Below are 27,963 nucleotides of genomic sequence, written 5' to 3' on the forward strand. Positions count from 1 at the left end.
GAACATGATTTCCTTATTCAAAGAGCACACTCTGCTGGTTGCTTATCAAATCTACTCTGCTAGCTTTAGAAGAGCCATGTGTTTATATAAAACGAAACCTACTGTTCTAAACACAGTAACCTTAGCAAGATCTACTGTTCAATAAACATGCAAAGACTTGTGCCGTGTACCTTTGTCCATGAAATATGTTTGAATGGCATTATTTCTTTGTCCATGAAATATATGTGAATGGCATTATTTCTAAACAATAGGCAGACCGTAATAAAGCATTTGGCACCCAGTCAAGGGGCTTGGCCAAATTATATTGGATTTTATCAGATGCAGCAAAGTAGAATTTTTACAAGCAACCTGAATTAAACTAGGAAACTTCATGAGTGTTTGGTGCTTCAGTATGCTGCAGAAAAGTAGCAGAAAGCTGGTCATCAGTACTTATCAGAACCGTCAGTGAATCGAGGTAAGCATGGTTTATTTGGAGGCTTGGTGATTTTGCAGTGATGCTGGCTGCACTAAAAATGATCTCATCCATTGATATCTTCCAGGTGAACTACCCACACTCTGTTGTTGCAGACATATTTACAGACTGCTGATATGGATGTCTTAAAAGAAGATAGAATAAGCAGATTTTTCTTTGATCATTCTGATACAAGTAGCAACAAATAATTTTTGCACTGTATTGTTCATTTAAGGATTTTGCATTTTGAGATATTAACTGTCGTCTGCACTCATATCAATGTACACACACTTCTGGTACATTTTGCTAAAGACTGATTATATTTTACTTCTGATACTAAACAATTACCATCCTGCAAATGAAATGTATTATAAGAAACACTCCTTCATTATGTTTTACTGAAGAGGCAGTCAGTAAACTACACTTCTGAAAGACATATTGCTTCTATATTATCCTCAGATAATGGGGATTTAAGCAAAATCCTCATTATTTTCAGAATAAATCAAGTTGGAGAGAAGACCATGAGCTGTCTCTGGATTTGGCATTTCTCTAAGATGTAAATCACTAGAACAATACGAAGTGCATCAAGCCCATCTTGACCACACCCACCCAATCTGCCATGCCCACCAAAGCCATGCCCACCCAGTGGGCTACACCCACCTGGCACCCAGCGATACATAAGAGTGTTTTGGGTTGCAGTTTGGGCACTCGGTCTCTAAAGGTCTCTAAAAAACTGTGTTTATCGGAAAATAAAGAAATTTGTATTTTCCAGTTTGTGTCAAATGAGATCAGCTCTTGTTCCACAGCATCATGTATTTGAAAACAAGTCCTTATCAGAGCTTCTGTTAGCCATTAGGAAACAAATACTGATTTGCAATCTAGTGAGATATCAAAGCATACACATATACAATTTTTGAGTCAGAATATATTGTGATTACAGGGCTTCATCAAAAGTTATCTTTTCCAAACAATTGTGCTTTGTGTTTGAACACAAAACATTTTTAATTAACAGGAAGCATTATTTCTGAATGAAGACTATCTGTTTAGTCTTCATTTGTTATTCAAAATGAATAAAAACTACATGAAAAACGTCCTAAAAAATTGTAGGATGAACCATAGAAAAGAGCTATCTCATTAGAAGAAAAAGGAAAGATTTGAGAAAGATTTCCAAGCAACTAATGCTGTGGAGAAAAATATAGTCAGCTAGTAATTGATGACTATATGCGCTGGTATGTATTTTAAATATATCCTATATGTGGCCAAAGGGCATTGCACTTTATTATTATTATTTAGGCACGATTAATATCTGTTTTTAAGTACAAAGAATCATACATATGCCTAGCATTTTTCCCCATTCCAATAGTCAACCATAGCAGCATTTCCACATTCTTTAACAACTGGAATTTAGCAGGATGTTGTTTCTACTGTAGCTCCATTTATTTATGTAATCTCTTTTATAATGTCAAGAGTTCTCTTGTAATACAAAATGCCACCGTATAACAATATACTGTGAACAAGTGCTTCCTTTTGCCTGTTATGGATAATCCCACAGTCTGGAATTGTGAGAAAAATGGGAAAGTGTTGTGGCAATTCAAGGGATGGAATTCAGCTTATTCAAATTTATTCAAATGTCTTATTGTATCAGATATTAATCAATATTGGCAAATTTGGAATGTAAAATACCATTTTATTTTTGCTTTCTTTACCAAGAGATCTTTATTCTCTAGTTAGATCCTGATACAAAATCAATAGATTCATGTTAACACAAATGGGGAAAGCATCCTTTTTTTTGCTTCTTAATACTACTATAATAATATTTTGGACTTATTGGTCCCATAAATAAGTGATTGTTGTTTCAAATGCAACCAGAATAATGCTTCATTAAATCACATAGCTTTGTAGTGTTCTAAAATTATATTCTGTGCAGAAGTAAACATATATTAGTTTGATTGTAAGACAAAGTTTAATAATTTTGGATCAACACATTCTTTTGAACTACTTATCTACTAGAAGCTGACAGCTGGACAATGGAAATTGATTCTCATGTCATAATTATTACTAAGAGATTAGTTTTTCACCTTTGGAAAGACAAATTTATGTTCCTAGTTACTTAGGAGATTGAAAACCTGATGTTAATTGCTTCTTACAAACAAGTCATCTGTAGATATAGAATATGTATGGACAATTATATTGAAATATGTTTATATTTATTGAAATTGATATTTAAAACACCACACACACACACACATGCCCACATTACAGAGGCACACATAAACAGAGAGAATCACTCATGTGTACAATTTATGTTGTTACTTTCTTGAGGTAATTTTTTTTTTAAATAATAAGAAAAAACCCTATTACTGCTTTGACAGAAAACTGATTTTATTAGAAAATGGAGTTGGACAGCAACTAAAACAGAGATAATGCCATGGTAACATAACTATAACTTTAGGCAGTCCAAGGAGACAATTCATTAACTGTTAGCAACAACATACAGTAGATACTACTGACAATCTATGTAATTGCACCAGAAATAAGTTAAAAATCCCTTCATCAATCTTTGGTAATTTTATTACAACTTACTAATTATAAAGTTGAAGGCACCAAATAAAGTGTGATAGTGAGGACAGCTTGCTGATAGTATAGAAACTGGCAGAGTTTACAGCAACTCTGTCATAAGTTCCAAACAGATTAGTACAGGGGTGCCAAACTGCCTGCCCACAGACTGCTTGCATCATGCGGAGGCCGTGCCCATTCCAGCTCTGGCAGTGCAAAAGTCACGATACGTCATGACATGTCATGTGATGCGGAGAGTTTGACACCTGTGGATTAGTAGGACAAAGAACAACAGACATTTGCAAGCCACCAACTTTTCCAAACAAATCCTTCTTTGTGACATTTGTTAAGCATTTTAAGATTATTAGTGTTGGGACAAATAGCAATAACAAGTAATATTCTATCTTTACATATGATTTTGAAGTCCTCAACTCACAACAGTTCATTTAGTGACTGTTCAAAGTTACAGCAGACCTGGAAAAAGTGACTTATGATCATTTTTCACACTTACAACTGTTGTGTATCCTCATGGTCATGAGATCAAAATTCAAGCGCTTGGCAATTGACTCATTTAGATAGTTGCGGTGTCCCGTGGTCATGTGATCATCTTTTGTCATCTTCTGATAAAGTCAATGTGGGGGCCAGATTCATTTAACAATCATGTTACTAACTTAACTACAGTGATTTGCTTAACATAAAATGGGGCAAAACGTCATTTAGCAACAAAGTTTGGGCTCAACTGTGGTCGTAATTCGAGGACTATCTGCATTAGACACTGCAGTCAAGAGAAACTGCCTGATGACTCTGGAAGTAGATAGTAAAATCTAGGTTGTCATCTATTTTATGGTATGTAAGAATCAATATGTGGGTACGATAAAGGCAATTTACTCCTCTCTCTGAACTGGACATCAGCATCAGCTATCTATTAATGTTAAATGGCATTAGAGTCAGGTAAAACAGTAATACGTCTACATATAGTCTAATAAACTAAGGCTTTTTATTCCATAAAATATGGTTAATCAGCTGAGAGCATTTTTTAAAAGATTAACAGATACAGGTAATTCTCAATTTACAACAGTTCCTATAGTGACTGTTCAAAGTTACAACATCACTGAAAAAAGTGACTTATGACCGTTTTTCATGCTTACAACCATTGCACCATCCCCCTAGTCACATAATCAAAATTCAGAAGCTTGGCAACTGACTCATATTTATGACGGTTACAGTGTCCAGGATCCATGAGACCACCTTTTGAGACCTTCTGACAAGCAAAGAATGGGAAACTGGTTTCACTTAACAACCAAGTTACTAATTTACCAATTGCAGTCATTCACTTAACAACTGTAGCAAGAAAACTCATAAAATGGAGCAAAAGTCACAAGAAATTTCTCACTTAGCAACAGAAATTTTAGGCTCAATTGTCGTCATAAGTTGAGGCGAAGCAGCACTTTATATTGTGAAGACTAGGTGAGATTTTTCTCTTGTGCCCAGCTACAACAGAACCATTCCCAGAAACAACTGGCTGACCACTTCAGCAAAAAGGATCTAGACCAGCTAGACTTTTGTCTGATTCAACAATTTCTTTCCTTTTTTGGACAAAAGCTCTTATCATGCAAGAAGCATCCATTATGAATGGTCTACCATTTTTTTTTTTAAAGCTATACATTTTTACAAAGAGCAATTCCAGGTCAGCATGGGTCATTCTGCCCCATCAGTCTTCCATCAACAGATACAGCAAAATATTACACCTCCAACATCTATAACTTTCCAATTAATCAGCAAATACAGGTAGTCCTCAAGTTACGACAAAACCCAAAAATTATGTTAAGAAATTTGTTAAGTGAGTTTTGCCCTATTTTATGACTTTTCTTGCCAGTTATTAAGTGAATCATTGCAGTTGTTAAGTTAAATGGATCTGGTTTCCCACTGACTTTGCTTGTGAGCAGATTGCAAAAGGTGGTCACATGATCTTGACACTGCAACCGAGTCGGTTGCCAAGCGGACAAATTCTGATCACGTGACCATGGGGATGCCGCAGCCGTCATAAGTGTGAAGCATGGTCATAAGTTACATTTTTCAGTTGTAACTTCGAACGGTCACTGCATGAACTGTTGTAAGTCCAGGACTACCTGCAAAAAAATTCCTCAGGGAACTACGAATAACGTCACATTAACTTCCTGCTCTAGTTCTGCCTCCGCCCTTTCAACCACATTCTTCCTCGTGCGACTGCCTCCGCCCTTTCAACCACATTCTTCCTCGTGCGACGCTGCGGGCTCGGCTGAAGCAAAAGGCCTCCGGCATTTCCAGCGCAGTGAGGAAAGCGCAGGCGCGTCGTCTGCCAGGCCGTCCCCCGAACAATACTTGTTTATGCGCAATTGGAACGCCCGCCCGTCTTCTATATCCCGTCTGGCGTGACGATGCGTTGTTCTGTTGCTTCCGGGTCACGTGTTCCCCGGTGTTTGGTGCCTCCCACATCTCGGTTTTGAGAAGCCTCTTGAGAAACACCGGGTCGGGCCGATGTTGAGGTGTCGCTGCTGGCCGGGAGGTTGAGGGGCGGCCGCGGAGCGAAGGACAGGGCCGAAGGGGACTGGGTGGCCAATGCTGGGCCGGCGTTCACCATGGAGAAGATCTTGGAAGGGTTGGTGAGCTCGTCCTATCCGTTGGCGGTGAAACGGATGATAGTGAAACGCGTGGTGGAGTCGGCTGAGTCGCCGCTGAGCGGACCGCAGTGCCAGGCCATGTTCGCCCTGAGCACCCGCCTCATTCTGCAGGGCCCTGACCAGTTCCAGCGCCAGGTCGGGCGGCAGGTACTCGAGGCCTACGCTCGCCACCACCGCGACGACTTCGAGGCCTTCTTCACGCGCGACCTGATCCTGGCCTTGCTTCGCGGGGGAAGCCCCACATGCCTTCTCCTCCCTCCTCCGTCGCCTGCTCCCGGCCTTGGCTCCAACTTGGACCCCGGCGTGTTAGACTACGTCCAGACCGGCCTGCGACTTCTCATTAGCTGCCCGGCAGTGCTGGAGCTGTTCGCGCTGCTCCAGAGGGAAGCGTTACGTCTGGTGAGCGAGAGGCCTCCGGCTTCTCTGTGCGCTCGCCTTTGCCAGCTTCTCAGCGACTTTCCTCAGTGTCTGCCCCGGGGTAGAAAACTCGCCCTCGCCTTTTGCCAGCAGTTGGTACGCAGTATTGCTCACTTCCAGACGCAAAGCACCCGGGAAGTTGCTCTACGCCTCTACGTCTCCCAAGTCACCCAAGTCAGCAATCTGCTGCGCAGCATCTGGAAAGCAGAACCCGATACGCTGCTGCCCTCCTTGCAGGAGCTTTTTGCCATCATCTCTTCCACCGGTAGGCTTACGTTTTCCTCGGTCTTCCCGTTGAATCTAATCCCATTGGGATTCTGTAAGTAAAAAACCAGAAGCTGGGGGATATCAAATACGGAAAAGGCATTCCAGTCTGCTCCAGAAAGGCTAGGAACAAGACTGGTGTTGATGAGCAGAAAGCTGTTTAAGGCTTCCACATCTAGTTTGCAAAAATCCGGATGGCAGCACAGAGATACTGAAAACTGAAATCCTTTGCTGCTTTCTAGTGTTCTCTGGATTTTTGCAACTCAAATATGTTATACCTGTCTTTGGTTATTTTTTTTAAATGTTAGCTAAATATTGGGGAACAGAACATTATTTTTACTGTCAATATGGTTCTGATGTGATAACTGATTAGAGCAAAGTTGCTAAAGTTTCAAACCATATAGGTAAATAATTGATTAAATTATTTAGCATTTATATTGATTAATAGAACTGGTGACTAGATTTTAGAAGTTCTTGGAGGAAAGTAGGAAGAACTGAATGTAAATATTTGGAGAGTATTAGATTAGCAAGGTATATATTTTTATTCCTATATGCCATGACTTCCTTGATTTGTAATCGGTTTTGATTCATAATATAATTCAGGCACTGTTTGGAGAAAACTGGATTCTACTTTGATGAGAGAGATAGGAATTAGTTTGTTTTTGTTATTTTTTTGAAATGTTTATGTCACTTAAATTATTACGGAATTATTAATGATATAGTTAATATTAAATGTCATTGAGTGGCTGCATAGTTTTAAAGTGCACTCATTTTTTTCAAAATGTGAGATTTTAACATAAGTAGAAAGTTTTAGTAGAACTAGTTTCATTTAATCAATTAAATATATTTACAAATATAAGTAAATAGTTCCTAGCACCCAGCTGTGTTGTACATTGTTTTGGTACTATCTGCATAGAGATAAATTATGGCTTCTCCATTGGCTTTCCTTTTGACTTTCTCTTTGTAAAATAAATGCCATGGTGTAATACGTTATGTGTTGTTCATCTAGAGCAGGGCTCATCAACCTTTTCACCCATTGTACCACTTTTAGGATATGGCAATATCCAACTACTACCAGTTGCCTAGCAAGGTGTCAAAAACTTGAGCAAAAAAAGAAAAAGTGATAAAGTACAGGTAGTCCTTGACTTACAACAGTTTACTTAGTGACTGTTCTAAGTTACAATGGCACTGAAAAAAGTGCCCCCCAAGCCACAGCCGAGCAAGACACCTGCCTGCCCACCCGACGGCGCTCTTCCTCCTGTCCAAGTTTTTCATTGTTGTGAGCATTTCTGCTGAGGATTGGCAGTGGGGGTGGGGGGGTGTTTGGTTTTTATTCCACCCATCTGCTGGGTGGTTGCAGCAGAATTTGGTCACTTCACATGACCCTGGGACACTGTGACCATCATAAATATGAATCAGTTGCCAAGCATCTGAATGTAAACCACAAGACCCTGGAGATGCTGCAACATTCCAGCTGATCGGCACTTCTGGGCTCAGCAGAAGCACCAGAATCAATGCTGCTTTCCAGCTGATTGGTGCTTCTTCAGGGCTCAGCAGAAGCACCAGGATCAGCACTGAGCTCCAGCTGGAGCCTGGCGCTGCTCCTGGCAGTTCTGCTGAGCCCTGACAGCCCTGCAGCTCCAGCCATCTTTCACTCAGGCTTGTGTGGTGCTGCCGCCAGTTCAGCTCATTCCCCTCCCATGCTACCACTTTTCTAGGATGGTTGCGTACCACCTGCCAGGTGCCAATGTACCACAGGTGGAACCTGTACCACTGGTTGAAAAGCCCTGATCTAGAGGTTAGGACCAGATGATTTTTACTATGTCCAGATACATAAAACCATGTAACTCAGAGGGTGTACTTTCTTTTTAACATGACTGTGTCGGAACTGTAGCATTTGCTAAAGTAGAATAATGGATATTGAAGCTGGTGTCCTTTTTATAGTAGTGTCACAGAATATACAACAATGAGTGTGAGACAAATTTACATACAAAAATGTAAATAAATTCTATGAATTGTTTTAGTCAGAAATTTATTTTTATTTTGCCTTTATATTGTTTTTATAAATAATTCAAGATGATAATTACATAAAATACTGCTTCCTTTTTCTATTTCGCCACAACAACCATATGAGATGGGCTGGACTGAAAGAGAGTGACTGACCCAAGGTTACCAAGCTGGCTTTCATGCCTAAGGACTAGAACTCAATTTCTAGCCTAGTGCCAAACCACTAAACCAAACTATGTTATATCCAGACTACCTGTGAGCTGATCTATGATATAGGAAAGCCCCATTAGAGGAAAGGAAAGAGCTGATTTTTCTAGTACTCTTGTAGTTTCCTCGGCTTTTCTCCAGATGAAAGTAGGAAGCAATGCTCCAACAGTATCTTTTATCCTTCCACCAAAGAGCTTCTACTGAATATCACTCCATTTGGGTTTGAGGAGTCTGAGAACTTTGAATTGGTTCAGAATATGGTTAAAGTTGAAACATGGCCTTTTAAAATTGATTCAAATCTTAAGGGAAAAAAGTAGAAGTCATGTATAATAATTTCTTATATGCTTGGTAATTATAGATACTTCTGAACCTTCAGTTGCTTTGGCAAGTCTTGTGCAGCATATCCCTTTACAAATGATTACAGTCCTGATTGGAAGCCTTACCACAGATCCAAATGTAAAAGATGCAAGTATGACACAAGCTTTATGCAGGTATAGTATTCAGTCTGGCAAAAGAGTACTTGTTAACTTAATTAAGCATCTTGTTTATTACATGCATTTTAAAGGAAAGATTATTATTTCAATTTATATCACTGCTTATTTCAAGTTCATCGCTCTGGATAGTGTGTAGTATTGAAACCACAGCAAACAAAACAAAAAAATACCGACAATATACATATAAATAGCAGATGAGTAAAAACAATGACAAATTAACATAACTATTGTATGGCCTACTGTCACAAAGCATGGATATCACAACAGAAAAGGCTCTCAGGACCCAACACATAGCATTCCCTACTAAACCTGACCTGAAGCATGCCTCTTCTGTCAGACTTAATGGCACAACTACAATCAGGCGGAGGTAATCCTTCAGATAACCAAGCCCATTCTAGTTAATATGCAGACTAAATCTGCATATATCTGAACATGGTGTTTACTGTGTTGGATTTGTATTTGGAATGGAATACTTTATTTGGCCAAGTGTAATTAGAAACATAAGGAATTTATGTCCAGTACAGAAGGACTCCATGTACTTGCAAGCAACAGAGAGAATAATATAATACCAATAAAATGGGGAAATGAAGATAATGAAAAGGATAAATAATGCCACAACCGCACTGCATGGTTTAATATGCATACAAATTAGATGGAAACTGCGAGAAGCACTCTGTTCAGCAGAGTGATGGCATGAGGAAAAAACTGTCCCTTTGTCTAGTTGTCTTGGCATACAAGGCCCTATAGCACTACCCTGAGGCAAAATAGTTTATGTCCAGGATGTGAGGTATCTGCAGATATAATTTCAACCTCTTTCTGATTTGTGTAATATACAGATCTTCTATGGAAGGAAAGCTGATTGCAGTTGTTCTTTCTACAGTCTTGACTATCAGTTGAAGTCTGTACCTGTCCTGTTGGGTTGCTCTACTAAACCAGACAATTATTGAAGTACAAATAACAGACTCAGTAATTCCTTTGTAAAGCTATATCAGACCCCTGGAACAGTCTGAAATTCCTGAGTTGATACAGGAAGAACATTATTTGTTGTGCCTTTTTAATGATGGTTCTAATGTTAAGCATCCATCGCAAGTCCTGGGAAATTATAGATCTCAAAAACTGAAGGACTCTATTGCTGATACTGTTCTGTCAAATATAGTAAGAAATGGTAAAAGAGAAGGGCTCCTCCTAAAATCCGCTCTTCATTTCTACAGTTTTAAGCATGTTCAACTCCAGACTAATCCAGCTGTACCACAGTCGGATAAAATTCCTTTTGCATTAATTTAGGCAGCTTAAATTGGCCATGCAGTAAGCTAGCCCTCTAAATAAGAAATTTATCTTTTCCTTTCCTATCTTTTCTTCCAAAATAGAATACATAGGAGTACAATAGCATATTTTATTTTCCGTTAGCTAAAAAGTTATTAAAAGGTGTGCTGACTGTATGGTATCTATTTTATATGGGAATACTTTTTCTGTGATTACAAAAGCTCACTGCACAAAATATGCCTATATATTTTAATTACTGTATTTATTTATTTATGAGACTTATATACCGCTTTAAGTGCAAGCACTCTCTAAGCGGTGTACACCAGTAAGCAATATATATATATATTTACATTGCCCCCAACAATCTGGGTCCTCATTTTACCGACCCCGGAAGGATGGAAGGCTGAGTCAACCTTGAGCCGGTGAGATTTGAACCGCTGACCTGCTGAACACAGTCAGTTAAAGTGGCCTGCAGTACTGCACTCTAACTGCTGCGCCACCTCGGCTCTACTGTAGACAAAGTCCATGCATGGCTTAGGAAAATATTGCCATTTCATTAGAAATGAGGATACTTTTGAAGGTGGATTGTGATTGACAAAAGGAACAGTAATCAAAAATTGAGAATTCTTAGAAAAGGTTTGTGTTTCATTGTAATTTCAAATCTTTTTTGAACTCCTGTACTAAACGTGTGAAGAATTTAGAACTACTGTTCCTCATATTTTCTTGTAGACATTTCCTTAGCCCTCTCAGGTGTCCTTACTTGATTAGCCACCTTTTTTCTTGGGGTTTTTCATTTTATTTATTCTACATTACCTAGGATGATGGGTAATGCAGCTTTCCTAGCAACTAACCTAATGTTAGGAAATGGGGAAGAAATTAACATTTTTAAAAATTAAATCATGAAACTTATTTTTCCAACAAAAATCAGTAGCACTTCTGCTTTCCAAAGAAAACTTAATGGAGGTCTCATGTAATTACAGAATGTAGAAACATGTTTATTGGGGATTACAAATCTGGGAGAAAAAATTATTTTAAAATTACAAAAATGGTGAATATTGTGACTTAATAGCAAATCTAACTTGAAGATTATTTGTGGAATATCAAATTATGCTATGAAGAATTTGGTTTTTTTTCTATAATAGATGTTTTGATGATGGATTGGTGATGATGTAAAGAACTTTGATAGTTTTGTTTACTTAATGTAACAAAACTGTATTGTGATGTCTATATAATTTATTCCATAGAGCACTGCAAATAACAGAATATGTGTTGCCTTGAGGGAAACAAGAGACAAAATATTGAATCTTTTCTATAGCTTCCCTAGAGGAAAAGAGCTATCTGGCAAAGTTTTTCCCTCAGCCAGAGCATCATATGGTCTCAGGGTAACCCATGACCTTCATATAATTGATATAATATGAAAACCAGTACCAGAGTTCAGAAATTGAGTAACTGGGATATAGATTTTGCAGCTAAAATACTAAAAAAGAGAAATTCATCACTTTTCAGGATGATTGATTGGTTGTCCTGGCCATTAGCTCAGCATGTGGAGACCTGGGTGATAGCATTATTGAAAGGACTGGCTGCAGTTCAGAAGTTTACTATCCTTATTGATGTTACTTTGCTTAAGATTAAATTGGTAAGTATTATTACTCAATGATTATTAGACTTTTAGTTGATGTTGTAATAAAATTGTAAACGGATTGCTTTTTTATAAAAATTCTTCACTTTAATCTGTGTATTTGTAAATATATGATACAGAATTATAATACTTCTGTACATTTCTTATTTTTAATAACAATTCTTCCTTTTCCTGCAAGGTATTTAATCGCCTTTGGTTTCCTCTGGTGAGACCTGGTGCTTTGGCTGTCCTTTCCCATATGTTGCTCAGTTTTCAGCATTCTCCAGAGGCTTTTCATTTGGTGAGTTTTTTCTTTTTTTGCTTTAAAATTGTCACTGAGAAAGAAAATACCTGTAAGCAGGACATCTCACTATTATATCAGTAAAGCCAAAATCATATCCTTACAACCCAGAAAAAAATGAAACATAAATTTTGATTATATTACAATTGATTCTTACCTTCAGTTTTATCTTCCTCAATCTTAATGGTTTATGTCATAAAACCATTAAGTCTATAACCTTATGTCTATAAAGTTCTTAACACTTTGTTTCTAAGAGTGTTGTATCTTACACTGGGTTGTATCAAATTATGTTATTCTAGTGGCCAAAATGTCTTTGACTGTGTAAAAATGTATGTCCCCTCTGATATTCCTATCTTGATAACCTCATGGAATAGGAATGGCTGATACAGAATGAAAGTGAAATCATCAAAATTATTTTTCCATTTTGCTTCATTGAAGCTTTAACTGAATTTAAATAGTCTGTCATCAGTGAACTTGGATGCAATTCATTTTATTTGTTACATTGCTACAGAGGTCTGTTATAAAGAACAGCATGAGTTCTTTATAACCAACCTCCAGGCTGGTTTTTGCTCAAAATTGGAGGAACAAGGAAACCCCAACGGAAGAAGAGATCCTGCATAAAATTTTAACATGTGCTGAGATGGACAGGCTTACAATGATTATGAAAGACAAAACGGAACACGAATACTTCGAAATCTGGGGCAAATTTTACCGCTGGTATGAATTAAGAACTGCTCGGACTTCAAACTAATGGTAGAACTAAAAGATATACATAACTGTACATATAATTGTATATATAATTGTATTGTATAAAAGATGAGGTTTATATAGAGGTTAAGAACAAAAAATTATAAAATTATAAAATTTTTGTACTATGATAGGAACTGATAGAAAAATTCACTCTGGAATGTCATGTTTGTCCATTGTTGTTTTAATTGTATTAATGAATAAAAATAAAATAAAATAAAAAAAGAACAGCATGAGTTATAATTTAGCAATAATTCAAATTAAACTAAAAATTATAGGAATGAACGGTCAAGTTGTACTCTGCTAATTCTAAAAAGATGGAGTGTTCTTTTTAGCACTTTCATAAGGTTTTTCCTTATTTGCTAGCAGATGTGGAAAATTATGGAACTGTAAAATTAATTTCAGGAAGAGCTCATAAAACATAGAATGTTTTATATGTTTGCAGACTTAACCATATATTTTAAAAAGTTACTAAATGTTTCAATCACAGCACGTAGGGCAACAATGTATTAGCAGTGGCTATCCTGATTTCAATCCCAGTAAAATATGAAATTATGTTTCTTAACTTGAAATTGTTCATTTAAAGAATAAAGATAAACTGATCAATTAAGATGTTCAGGTAAATAGAAATACCATAGTTAATTATTATGTTCTGACTTCATAATATAGTAATTGTCTTTAAAATGTGTTATGTTCAACCAGCAAGCCAATCATTAATCTATTTATTTTAAAATTAGATTGTTCCACATGTGGTTAAATTGGTAATATTGGTCAAAAGTAATGGTCTGCCTACCAGCACAGCATTCTTAGAACAGCTGAGTGAATTAATGCACTGTATGATGTACCATTACTCTGGATTCCCAGAACTTTATGAACCCATTCTAGAAGCAATAAAGGTATGCAAATACAAATATTTCAGTACTGAAGGGCTTAAACATCATTTTTTATTCTTATGCATAAAATTGTATCAGTTATTTTTGGATAACTGATGTCTTTAAAAACATTGAAATCAGTAAGCAGGTAAATGTACATCATTAATGTAAATCTTTTAAATAAGATCTTGAGTTGTTTTATCCATAAAAGAAAATGGTAATGTATATTTTTACTTCAACATGGTAAGATTTTCATAGAGGTATTTTTTGGCTATTAATTATTAAAAAGAAAATATTATTTTAGCTAATTCTTTATATCAGATATTGCTGTTTAAACTAGCCCAAAGATTTCCAGATTAGGAAAAAGATTTTCACATTTTTGTTATCACGGGAATTGAATAGTGTTTTAGAAGATAATACGTGTTTAGATTTATGTAATAAACTTCCACAAGAGGGGTTGGTGAGCACTTAGCTTTAATCCTTGATTTGCAGTGCAAGAAAGAAAAAAAATATATCATGATGAACAAGATGTTTATATGTTGTCAGTTTATATATAGGCGCTTTTCTTAGCAGAGAAGTTGTTAAGATTTGAAACTGGTGGGACATAGGCTGTTTGACTGCTCTTTTAGTAGATGTAAATGTCATGAAAACAATTGCATAATACTCATTGTTCAACTTGTCTCTCTGTTTTCATTATAGGAGCTTTCCAAACCCAATGAGGAAAAAATTAAGATGATACTGAATCAGAGTGCCTGGACATTTCAGTCCAGTTCCTTGCAATCTTGTCTGTCTAGATTTTCTGGAAAATCTGAAACTGGAAAGACTGGTCTGATTAATTTAGGAAATACTTGTTACATGAACAGTGTGATTCAAGCACTATTCATGGCTACAGAGTAAGTTTAATCCTATTTGTTTTAAGGTTGCAACTTTTTATGTGTGCAGTATGTTTTCTTTTTTAGAAAAATATATGGCATTTTTAAAATATAAGATTCAAGCAGTCTCTACCATACTGGCATTTCAAAGGGCCCTGAAGACATAGCTGTTGGTGAGGACAACTGGCACCCATTATCTTCCCTTTCCTTGTTACAATCTAGGCTTGTTTTCTTTGCCATGTTTGTTTCCTTGTTTTGTGTTCCTTGTTTTATTTCTTGTTTTTAAATGTTTTGAACAATTTGTAAATGCCCAGAATTGCTGGAAGTTGAATGCCATATAAATTTAAGTTATTATTTCTACTACTAGTTCTCTGATGGCTTGAATATAGCAGTAAGAATCTGAGTAAGTAGCAGAATATGTTTCCATGCCTCAGTTCACATTATGATTCTGGCATTTATATAGCTTTCTGTATGAGTTAATGCAGTGGTCCCCTTTTTGGGTCTGTGGACCAGGGGTGGGCAGCAGGCAGCAACAAGACAATGAAGAGGTGGGCAGCAGCGGGAGGGGATGGTTACGCGCATGTAACCTAACCCTGCACATATGCAAAAAAAGCTTCACGTGCTTTCCTGGCGCTTGCGTGGCCCAGTTCCCAACAGATTGCACACTAGTGCCAATCCATGGCCCGGGGATTAGGGACCCCAAACTTATATCTGTACTAGAGGAAATTTAAAGACGTCCCTTCTGCATTATTTATAATTGGACAATTTATTGAAGGCTGTTTTTTTTTTCTTCTAAATTTCAAACCAAAACAAAATCATTTCCGAAAGCGATTAAATTGTTCTTCAAAAGTATGGTTTAGTATTAAGATTTAATTCAAATTTGAACAGTCTCATATTGCTAATATGATTTCGTACATAGTTAAATTATTTTAAATTAGCTTAGTAAATACTCTTGAAACATCAGAGTATCTTTGTATAAATTTGTATCTGAAAACTTTATGATCTCATCTTTTGCAGTTTCAGAAGACATGTGCTATCATTAAATCTAAATGGGTGCAATTCACTAATGAGAAAATTACAACATCTTTTTGCATTTCTTGCTCATACACAGGTTTGTGTATTCTGAAAATTAAAGTAATATTGCAAAAAAGGGAGGTTTGCCTTATTTATGTGTAGAATTGATTGTGGAATATTTGCATTTTTTATAAATCAGTAGAAAATGCAGACAATTTTGTTTCATCTCTGAAATTTTGAAACAAGAATTGGATACTTCTGGGAAAAATGCAGATTTGTTGAAACTGAGCATTATACTGATACTGTGCTTGTAAAATTATAAGGTGCACTTATAAAACAGTAATTTTAAATTCAGTATAATCAAATGTTTTATTCAAACATTCCCCCCACAAGTTAAAGTAACACATTAGGGGGTTAAGATTAATGTCCAAAATTGCTTTGGAAAAGAACATTAAACAATTCTCATTGCACTTCAATACATGAAATTTCATTAGGTGTCTTTATTGTTATTTTTCCTGTATTTCAAATATACTTTTTATTCTAAATTAATATTTAAGATTGAATTTTAACATGAATTGGGAAATAGATATTACATATTTGGATTCTTCTGCTGTCAGAACAGTTCATTAATCCTTAGCTTTTCCACTATGTAAAAGTATGTGAGAAAGACTTTGAGAAGTGGGGTGAAGAGATCATGTCTAGGGAACAATCAGATAAGAAGGTACATCCTGCAGCTACATAACTCTCCCTAACTTCTCAGGTTTTAAATGAAATATGGTTGAAGATTTGTACTTTTAGATTTGCAAAATTCTGTTAATGTAGCCTTACAATAAATTAGAAGTAGCTTATAAGGTCTGTTTCCTATCTGATATACCTGTTAAGGCTGACATCTACTATATTTGCCTCCTATTCACTTGATTTCTGTTTTTACAAATTATGAATTGCTTTGTAGAATAATGCCAGTATTTCAAATTTGTTTTGTCTTTTTTTTTTTAATTTAGAGGGATGCCTATGCTCCTCGCCTTTTCTTTGAGGCATCTAGGCCTCCTTGGTTTACTTCTAGATCTCAGCAGGACTGCTCCGAATATCTTAGGTTCCTGCTAGACAGGTAATGATAATCAGAATTCATTATCCAAGATGTTATTTTTAAATACATTTTATATGCAAAATACGTTATAGGCAATGCATTTCTTGTAACTTTGTTGGGTAAGAAGTATTCACCATAAGCTTCTTCCACAGAGAGCTGCAAAACCTGAAGCAGTCTTCCCAATCTTCAGGTACAAAAAATATGGTATATTTGTAAAGACAACTATTACTTAAAAATAAAATAATTGAATTTTATATAGTTTGAAATAACATGCTTTGCTTTTGACATGTGTGACATCTCAGTCATAGTCTCTTTCAATACAATCTTGGTTTTCAGTTTCTGTTTCCATTTGAATCTCTGCAGTGGGATGTTTGTCTACAAAATTCATATGATATGCCAAACAGCACAAACATTACCCCACCGTAATAAACTAAAGTAAAGTAACTGTTAGAATTAAAGCAATGGAGCAGAGTATATTAATCTGTAGTTGGGGAGACGGCATTCAAAGTACAAATAGTTCTTGACTTACGACCGCAATTGAGCCCAAAATTTTTGTTGCTAAGCGAAACAGTTGTTAAGTGAAATTTGCCCCATTTTACAATCTTTCTTGCCATAATCGTTAAGTGAATCACTACAGATGTAAAGTTAATAATCCGGTGGTTAAGTGAATCTGCTTCCTCATTGACTTCGCGTGTAAGAAGGTTGCCAAATGTAATCACATGACCCCAGGACACTGCAACTGTCATAAATACGAGTCAGTTGTCAAGCGTGTGAATTTTGATCTATGATCTATTTTGACTATGAGGATGCTGCAATGGTCATAAGTGTGAAAAACTTCAGTGCTGTTGTAACTTGGAATGGTCGCTAAATGAACTTTTGTAAGTCAAGGACTAACTCTATTTTTTTCCACACTAGATTTGCCTAGTAAATAACTGGTTGTATGTATAAGCATACTGAAACATAGTAATTATCAAATAGGTAAACTGGTGGAGAACAATATAATTTGAATAGAATTTTTTTTTCCCTAAGGCTACATGAAGAAGAGAGAACCTTGAAAATTCTGTCTTCGTCAAAGTTTTCTGAGGATATGAATGAAGAGTCCCTGGTCCAAGAAGTAGCCAACCAATCTCCACTGTATATCAAGCAATCATGTTCCATGAAAGAGGAGAGAACCTTGATAGAAAAAATGTTTCGAGGGAAACTGCAAACAAGCATATGCTGTTTAAATTGCAAAAGTACTTCTCATAAAGAAGAAGCCTTCACAGATCTTTCACTTGCTTTTTGTCCTCCAGTATTCTTTAAAAATGTTGGTCCGCCAACTGTAGAACATTTATCTGATGAGAAAGATGACGCCATGGAACAGGTCAATGCTAGGGCATTGAGCCCCATGACAGAGATGCCATCTGGTGTGGTCACCGTTGGTGATTCCTGTGAAATGATCACAAATGATGGGACTTTGAAAGATCTCCCCACTGACTCAAATTCTGAAAATGTTACCGATCCTTTTATCTGTAAGACTGAACTTGGGGATAACTTGAAGAAACACATCAGTGAAGTTACTCCTTCAGTTACTGATTTGCTAAATTATTTTTTGGCACCTGAAGTTCTTAAAGGGGATAACAAATACTTTTGTGAAAAATGTGCCTCCTTACAAAATGCAGAAAAAATTATGCAAATTGTAGAGGAGCCAGAATACCTCATCCTGACTCTTTTGAGATTTTCATATGATCCCAAGTGTCATATTAGGCGCAAAATCCTAGATAATGTGTCTCTTCCGCTTGTTCTAGAATTACCTGTTAATAGAACTCTCTCATCCTTAAGTACATTGTCAGGCATTTGGTCTATGAGTGTTGAGTTTTCTGATACAGGGGAGAATCTGGCTAAAAAGCTAAAGCCTTCTGGTGCTGAAGAAGTTGGTTGCCCTCAACTAATCCCTTATGTATTAAGTTCTGTAGTTGTACACTCTGGCATATCTTCTGAAAGTGGGCATTATTATTCTTATGCAAGAAATGTTGCTAATTCAGGGTCTTCACTGGGATCTTTTGATCAGTCCCAAACTCTGGCTTTAGCTTATCCTCAGAGCAATTTAACTACAGCTACTGAAAAGGGTCTGGATGAAAATGAAGTGTCAAAGGAATGGTTTCTATTTAATGACAGCAGAGTGACATTCACCTCATTTCAATCAGTCCAAAAAATTACGAGTAGATTCCCCAAAGATACTGCTTATGTGCTGTTTTACAAAAAACAAAATAATGCTGGGACTATCAGTACTAAATCAGCCAGTGGAGTCTGGATCAATGGAGATCCCCCTCTGCAGAAAGAACTTATGGATGCAATTACAAAAGATAATAAGCTGTATTTGCAGGTAAGGTGCAGATATTAATCTGAAGGAAATCAGTTCTGTAGTTAATGTAAACTGTAAATGTGGACAGTATAATACAAGATTGGGAATACAAATCTGGGCAGATTATTCTGATTAACCAGCATTGTTAAGATAATGTTATAGATTGCTTTATAAAGTATTTTATTATTATTTATTTTTCACCCATCTCACAGATTGAGGTGAATCTGAGTGGAATTTTATCTGATCTGCATTTGTTGAATATATAAATATTATGATTATAGAATTAAAGGCTTTACATAAAATGAAGTCATTTAAAATTCAAGATACTGTAAACCACAATTTAAAATTCAATTTGACAAAAAGGTTTAGGTTGATTTGAGAATTTACTAAAGTGTTCATATTTTTCAATATGGCAAGTATAAATCTCTACCTCAGCAGTATACTTCAATTCTTTTTTAAAAACAAAGAGTAGGAGTCAACGTGGGGAATACCAGTACCTGTCAGCTCTTGACCTTCCATTATTTAATGAATATTCTTAGAGTTGTCAGGTTAACATATATCTCAATGTATTTTTTTATTCAATTTACCGTATTTTCCGGCGTATAAGACAACTCGGTGTATAAGACGACCTCCGACTTCGGAGATGATTTGCATGGTTTAGAAATACGATATATAGCTGACCATTTCACATGTGCGACTCTGGTGACTCACACACTATCTTTGAATAATTCTAACCTGAAAAAGTTTGAAGTGGAATCAGTTGAAATTGACTTGGGCAAAATTACAAAATCTTAGCATATGTTAAGTATACTCCACGATTTCAGAAGCACATGTGAGAACTAAGGTGATAAGTGTCAAGAGAGTGAGACAATAAGGAAAATGACTAGACAGAAGGATTATATACAGAAGATGACAGGGAAAAATGGATCAAGGAAAAATCTTAGAAGAATTTGAAAATTGCAATATTTATATGGCATTTGAGCCATACAAATGTGATTTTAGGTGCAGAGTTACTTGGTCATATAGATGAAGTGATAAATCATGATTTGGATTTTTTTTAATATAACAAGTTTTTATTGGTTTTCCAGTTTTACATTTAAGTATTTAGAAAGCAGCGTGGTGATTGGGTAGTCAATAATACAATAACAAAATCTTTAGTACATATCTCAGGTTACATCATCAAAAAAATCCTTCTCTATTTCTCTTAACATTTGCTATATCATATTTAAGCTAGTAAATTTGTAATTATAACAAGCTCAGTTAAAACATTTATCAATATATTTATGCTTATACATATCCACATCCTGTATTTAAATTTTACCTAATTTTTAATTACAGTATTCCAATTTAACCTTTAATATCCATAGTATTTAAATTTCAGGTAACCCAAATTTCTTTTATTTCACTACATAAAAATTATATCTAAAATACACTATTACTTACTTAAATATATTCTTATGTTATTTGATAGACATTTTCTATTTCTCCTAGTACATCACTTACTAACGGAGTATCCTTTATTGTCTCAAATCCATTGTCTATATGTTATCTGGGCTAAACAATAATTCAAAGCTATTTCCTAATAGTTAATTTTCATTTCCCTTATAAATCTAAATCCTTAATATTAAGCCAATTAATCCCTTATTTTTTATCATTTTCCAACAATAGTTAAATCTAATAAACATATTTCCCTTCATCTCAAAATCTCCCTTTAGCCATTAGTTGAGACTTTGGATCCTCTCTAATAAATCAAAAGACCCCATTTTTAAAATCTAACTCTAGCTTTCTTTTTATGCCAACCAGGCTTCCATACCAATGCGTTTAGATCATCAGATAGATCTCCATTCTTGTAGTTGAATCAAAGGAGACCATCTAGTTATCAATTTTCCACAGGAATTGGCCCATTTATGGTTGTTAAGTTGTCACCCTGGTGGCCCAGATCCCCATATTTGCTCTAGTACTTTTGTCTTCAATTCAATCTGGTCTTTTTCCTCAGGTTTCTTCTGGTGTAAGTAGAAAGTCATATCCACTTTTACAGTTGTTGTTTGGTTGTCTAGGTTTTCAGTAGGCTGTACTTGTTGATTTTTAGCACCCTCGATCTTGATATTACTTTCTTCCGCTTCTGTTGTTTTTTGGATTGTAGATTCTTTATTTGCAATCAGGGTTTGGTTGTCTAGATTTTCAGTACATTGTACTTGCTGTTCTTTAAAGTCCTCTTTCTTGGTATTAATTTCTTCTGCTTCTATTGTTTTTTGAATTGTAAGTTCTTTGGTTGCAATCAGGGTTTCGCTTTGTAGGTTTAAGCTGGTACCTTTGTCTTTCAGTCTAGCTTTAATTATCTCAGTAGCTTCAAGAATTTTTTCAAGTATAAGTTTGTAATTAGCCTAAATTTGTTGTTGGTCCTCCTCCATTTCTGATATGGCTATAAATGGTCTTTTAGTGAAGGCTATTTATTAAGCGAGAGTCAGTGAGTATTCACCTCCACAGTCCTAAAAAGCAATTTTACCGCCCAGCTGTTCTCTCAGCTTTTAATCTCTTTTAGATAATACAAAGGACAGATCTGGGCTATGAGCAGGTCTTTTTATCAAGAATATTCACTTGCTGTACCATATTTCACCACAAGATGTCCTCCCAAGCTAGGTTTTTGTCCAATTTAAGTTCTTTTTCATCTTTTTTACGTGTAGATAGAGTAGCAAATCCCCGTAAAAGTAGGACCTTTTTGGGTCCCTGAATATCAAATAGATGCAAATCCAATTATTTAGCTGTTCTTTTCAAGGCTTTATTTATTTATTTATTTATTTAGGGGACTTATATACCGCTTTAAGTGCAAGCACTCTCTAAGCGGTGTACACCAGTAAGCAATATATATATATATTTACATTGCCCCCAACAATCTGGGTCCTCATTTTACCTACCCCGGAAGGATGGAAGGCTGAGTCAACCTTGAGCCGGTGAGATTTGAACCGCTGACCTGCTGAACACAGTCAGTTAAAGTGGCCTGCAGTACTGCACTCTAACTGCTGCGCCACCTTGGCTCTTTTTGATGTCCCGGAGGTAAACAAACACTGCCATTTTAGAGGGTGGGAGGAGAACATTCCCTTCCCTCTCTCCTCAAAGGGGGAAGCAATTAAGAAGCTTTTTACAGGAAGATACTTGGGGTACAAAGAAGGTAAGATCTCACCCAATTCCTCCACGGTGCTTTCGAAGTACTTGTTAGTAATTTTGGCCTTCGCTGGTAACGGCTTAGTGATGGGTCATGTTAATGGCCGATCTTTTCCCTGTCAGTTCAAGGAGTTGCCCGGGATCAATCGGGAGGGCTGTCGCCCTTCCACGATCGCTCGGGAGTCATCTTCACGCTCGTCGCGCCTCCAGGGTGACTTCCAACTCTTTTCAGGGTCCCCTGGCGGGACAAAACTGGACAGCAGATGGAGTGATCGCTCTGCAAGTCCACCAGTGCCGAAATCACAAACCGGAAGCCCATAATTTGGATATTTATGTGGATAAGTGAAAGTAGGAAACAATTTGTTAAAAGCAGTCAAGTAATGTGTCAGTTTTTCAATTGGGCGTATTTTTGTCTACATACCAACTTACCCTCAAAAACGGCTTAAGTCATTATCATCATCAAGTTCTTCTACAGAGCATATTGGGCAGTGAATGTTTTCCAATGGTTTCGATCATTTGCAGCATCTTTAACATAGTCTCAAGAGACATTAATCTTAAGAACTTCCTTAAGTGGTGCCAGATTTTCCGAGGACAGCCTCATTTTCTCTTTCCTCCAGGAGGTATCCAAAAATAGCTCAGTCCTGCGTCCAAAAAAAGCAAATTAATGCTGGTACAGAATTAGCTACCTTGGTGTTAGAATAAGAAATTCCATATACATTTATTTATTAAATTTATATGCTCCTATCTCACTATCCAATGTAATTGAAGAATGCGAAGTCTAATTCACTTAAATTGTCCAATAATTTTGGAAACCTCCCTGACTGACTGCAATAAAGTCTGTTAATTCATTGTAAAGCTATGGTTTCAGTGGAAGTGAAAAATTAACTTGATGATAAATAGATTTTATCCACAAAACCCAGGTTAGGTAAGTCTCAAAATAAATTCCTATTGGAAAGTCTAGGAATCTGGTCAGTACTATGTGAATCAGGTTAGACTAGAATTGGAAATTTGAAGGTTCAACTTTGTGATTTAAAATTCAGCATAGTTCAGTTGGATTGACACCAGTTCAAGATTTCATTTGGAAAAAAAAGATTTGTCTTTATAATGAGAAAATTTTGAATGTCTGAAGCAGTTTCACTTCACTTTTTGGTATAATGGAATCCCTGGTTGCATCAAGGATATGGTTTACCTGTAATATCTTGGGTTAGCCAGACATGGCAGCGGAAGGATGTTAGTACAGTTACAATGCCATAATGATGGGCAATCCATAACAAAATAGAAAAGGTGTTACCTGTGCTTCTACACCACACTCTTATACACAACAGTCTTATTTTTGAAGAACAAAGAGGCTTAAAACTTTTCTAGCTGTGCAGAGTTTAAAAGTAAAGGAACCATACTCATCTACTTCTTATGGCTTCCAATGAGGTCTGACAAGAAGGGCATTATTGAGTTCTCTCAATTAAACAGGAAATGCACATCTCTGTGGTTGCATTTGTTTTGTAAAATAGCCCCAATATTGAAATGTCCCTGATCCTGATGATCTTCTATAATACATTAAAAACTTGACAATTTCTCTGGTAATTAGACCAGGAAGTTAAATGTGGTAATTATTGTTGATATTTTAAATTTTGATTTATTTGCCATCCAAGGTCATAAGTCAAATGGGTGGCTCTATATAGCTAGTTAATTAATAACTGAATCTATATTTATAATTCTGAAAACTGAGTTGAATTTCCAGTTGTGTTTGCAGGATGAGTACATTCCATTAGTACAAGAGAGAGTAAAATTAAGGCTTGAGACTGGCCATATTAAAGAATGTGAAAGAAACCCTAAGTAAGGTTAGCCCTTCTCATGTAAAAGAGCTGATTAGTAGATATAATGAACAAATAAACTACTGCCCAATTGTGTGTATCAGTGTCAGAAATCATAATATTTATGCTGAAGTAACTACACTGTATATTATTTGTAAGAATCACAAAAATTACCCAAACTCTGAAGTTCTTTGGATCCATTTCACTTGATTAAGAAATCTGCTTCAGTGGCTTGATTTAGTCAATGCTCTGTTGAATCTATTGACTCATTCAAAATGTTATACAGTTCTACCAGTTCATAAATGCAATACTCAATGGGAATAACAATAGGATAGACGTACTGATCATTTGAGTCCTTGATCTGTTATACATCTTAATTCATGGTTTAACAGAACTGAAAATATACTCCAGAAAGATTGCCAAAGAATTTATACAGGATTCCTGCAAGACTAGTATTTGATGTTCTTAATTGTCTCTGGTAATTTAGTAAACAATTCTGCCTACACCCTAAATTAGTGGTTCTCAGCCTGTGGGTCGGGACCCCATTTGGGGTCGAACGACCATTTCACGGGGGTCGCCAACAACACAGTCCACCATTTTTTTCCCCTTTTCCTTAGCTGTGCTACTCCCTTTTATTCTATTGGCTTTTGAAAGCCAATAGAATAGACTCTCTTGAATAGAGGCTAATTCTATTGGCTTTCAAAAGCCAATAGGAATTGTCCAGGCTGTCTCTGCCCTGCTGAGCCCGCCAAAAGTCCCATTCTGCAAACAGTGCTGCACCAGGTGAGTAGTCCTCGACTTAAGATCGGTTGGGTAGTCGTCAGCTTACAACCAGTTGGGGGTCGCGGCATTAAAAAGGTTGAGAACCACTGCCCTAAATCAATGGTGGCAAACCTATGGCACAACCAAATCTGGTTCCTGATAAGATCAAAAGAGATCTTGATCTCTTTTGACATGATGTCTTTATTTACATCCATCCCTCCCCATTTACCATATAAAGTGATAAACTGAAAACTAGAAGAGTACAATACAGATCAAAACAACCTAACTAGGATACAAATTATGAATCTACTCCAGTACTGTGAACGAATCTTTTTCGTGTTTAAAAAGGAAATATATGAGCAAATTAAAGGAACACCCGTGGGATCTCCAATATCTAGAGACATTGCATAAACACTCCTGTGCAAACAACAGCACTGTATTTTTCAAAATTACACCCCAAATTTTGGCACTGCTACATGGATGGCACTTTTGTCATAATAAATAGCCAGCCATCAAAACCCTAATTAACAGCTAAACCCACACCCGGGCACCATACAATGCATAGTGCACATTTTCTGGAGAGACAGAGGTTCTGTCTCGGATGGGCCCTAGCAGGAGTCCAAAAATTTGGAAGAATAAACCTTTGATCCTGGTGACCGACTGAGATTGGATCCTGTAACATTACCCTGGGACACATATATGTACCTTCATTCACGAAATTTGAAATGTTCTGGAATAGTTACAAGTGTCCTTAAGTTTAAAACAGGTTTCTAAAACTAGTAAAACAAATGGATACTTTGGTTTATTTTATGGGGTGTTTGTTTTACATTTATAGGGTCACCATTGAAGAAGTCTTGTGTAAAAATATTTGATATAGCTATGTCATATGTAGAATTCTGTTTCCTATTTTTTCCCCTGAAATTTGCATTATCACTTTTTTTAAAAATTAATGTCTGTGTGTATGACTAGCATTCATTTTTTTTTCTTTTAGGAACAAGAGCTTAGCGCTCGAACCCAGGCCCTAGAAGCATCTGCAGCTTCGTGTTCTTTTCGGCCAAATGGATTTGATGACAATGATCCCCCAGGGAGTTGTGGTCCAACCGGTGGAGGTGGTGGGGGAGGATTTAGTACTGTTGGCAGGCTTGTATTTTAAGGAAGATTGCATTGGTTTCTAAATAGCTTTGATTCCTGCACAGGACTGTTATGTTACTAACTGTATTAAATAATGTCCCAAGCTTTTTTCAAGATGTGATTTTTTTGTTCTAAAAACTTTTGTTTTTTGTTTTTATTTGAAATAAATAAGTGCATCATGGAGAAATCTACCTCTTAAATTCACTTGTTTTTTGGAAAGATACACTTGGCCAAAAAAGGAATTAAACTTTTTAAAAACCAATATACAGTCAGGTCCAGAAATATTGGGACATTGACACAATTCGAACATCTTTGGCTCTATACACCACCACAATGGAGTTGGAATGAAACAAACACAATGTGCTTTAACTGCAGACTGTCAGCTTTAATTTGAGGGTATGTACATTCAACTCAGGTGAACGGGGTAGGACTTATAGCAGTTTGCATATGTGCCTCCCACTTGTTAAGGGACCAAAGGTAATGGAACAGAATAATAATCATAAATCAAACTTTCCCTTCTTAATACTTGGTTGCAAATCCTCTGCTGTCAATCACAGCCTGAAGTCTGGAACGCATAGACATCACCAGACCCTGGGTTTTATCCCTGGTGATGCTCTGCCAGGCCTCTACTGCAACTGTCTACAGTTCCTGCTTGTTCTTGGGGCATTTTCCCTTCAGTTTTGTCTTCAGCAAGTGAAATGCATACTCAATGGGATTCAGGTCAGGTGATTGACTTGGCCATTGCATAACATTCCACTTCTGTCCCTTCACAAACTCTTTGGTTGCTTTTGCAGTATGCTTTGGGTCATTGTCCATCTGCACTGTGAAGGGTCGTCCAATGAGTTCTGCAGCATTTGGCTGAATGTGAGCAGATAATATTGCCCGAAACATTTCAGAATTCATCCTGCTGCTTTGTCAGCAGTCACATCATCAATAAATACAAGAGAACCAGTTCCATTGGCAGCCATACATGCCCACGCCCTGACACTACCACCACCATGCTTCACTGATGAGGTGGTATGCTTAGGATCATGAGCAGTTCCTTTCCTTCTCCATACTCTTCTCTTCCCATCACTCTGGTACAAGTTGATCTTGGTCTCAACTGTCCATAGGATCTTGTTCCAGAACTGTGAAGGCTTTATTAGATATTGTTTGGCAAACTGTAATCTGGCCTTCCTGTTTTTGAGGCTCAACAATGGTTTACATCTTGTGGTGAACTCTCTCTATTCACTCTGGTGAAGTCTTCTCTTGACTGTTGACTTTGACACACATACACCTACTTCCTGGAGAGTGTTCTTGATCTGGCCAACTGTTGTGAAGGGTGTTTTCTTCACCAGGGAAAGAATTCTTCGGTCATCCACCACAGTTGTTTTCCGTGGTCTCCCGGGTCTTTTGGTGTTGCTGAGCTCACCGGTGTGTTCCTTCTTTTTGAGAATGTTCCAAACAGTTGTTTTGGTCACGCCTAATGTTCTTGCTATCTCTCTGATGGGTTTGTTTTGCTTCTTCAGCCTAATGATGGCTTGCTTCACTGATAGTGACAGCTCTTTGGATCTCATCATGAGAGTTGACAGCAACAGATTCCAAATGCAAATAGCACACTTGAAATGAACTCTGGGCCTTTTATCTGCACATTGTAATTGGGGTAATGAGGGAATATCACACATCTGGCCATGGAACAGCTGAGAAGCCAATTGTCCCTTAACAAGTGGGAGGCATATATGCAAACTGCTGTAAGACCTACCCTGTTCACCTGAGTTGGATGTACATACCCTCAAATTAAAACTGACAGTCTGCAGTTAAAGCACATTGTGTTTGTTTCATTCCAACTCCATTGTGGTGGTGTCCAATATTTCTGGACCTGACTGTAGATCAGATAAAAGCACTTAAACATTTAATTCCAAGTCCAGTGATAAAATATTTCAA

General features: G+C 36.7%; 1 protein-coding gene across 1 annotated transcript; it reads left to right on the forward strand.

The window, feature by feature from the left end:
• The first annotated feature begins 5,033 nt into the window (after positions 1-5,033).
• Positions 5,034-26,231, forward strand: USP38 (ubiquitin specific peptidase 38). The gene is made up of 10 exons (XM_039338950.1): positions 5,034-6,349; positions 8,921-9,053; positions 11,826-11,955; positions 12,137-12,238; positions 13,723-13,881; positions 14,557-14,750; positions 15,747-15,840; positions 16,745-16,851; positions 17,860-19,195; positions 25,901-26,231. The coding sequence occupies exons 1-10, from the start codon at positions 5,626-5,628 to the stop codon at positions 26,060-26,062; spliced, it is 3,141 nt and encodes a 1,046-aa protein (XP_039194884.1). The 5' UTR covers positions 5,034-5,625; the 3' UTR covers positions 26,063-26,231.
• The last annotated feature ends 1,732 nt before the right edge of the window (positions 26,232-27,963 follow it).

This window comes from Crotalus tigris, unplaced genomic scaffold (genome assembly GCF_016545835.1).
Source record: "Crotalus tigris isolate CLP2741 ecotype Arizona unplaced genomic scaffold, ASM1654583v1 scf7180000017725.2566008, whole genome shotgun sequence".
Lineage (NCBI taxonomy): Eukaryota > Metazoa > Chordata > Lepidosauria > Squamata > Viperidae > Crotalus > Crotalus tigris.

What these genes read in the sequence shown, in the direction of transcription:
- USP38 (XM_039338950.1), top strand. Translation starts at nt 5,626, where the DNA reads ATGGAGAAGATCTTGGAAGGGTTGGTGAGCTCGTCCTATCCGTTGGCG. An exon ending in CTTTGCTTAAGATTAAATTG is followed by an intron (nt 11,956 to 12,136) that starts GTAAGTATTATT and finishes TTTTCCTGCAAG; the next exon opens with GTATTTAATCGCCTTTGGTT. An exon ending in GCACTATTCATGGCTACAGA is followed by an intron (nt 14,751 to 15,746) that starts GTAAGTTTAATC and finishes CATCTTTTGCAG; the next exon opens with TTTCAGAAGACATGTGCTAT.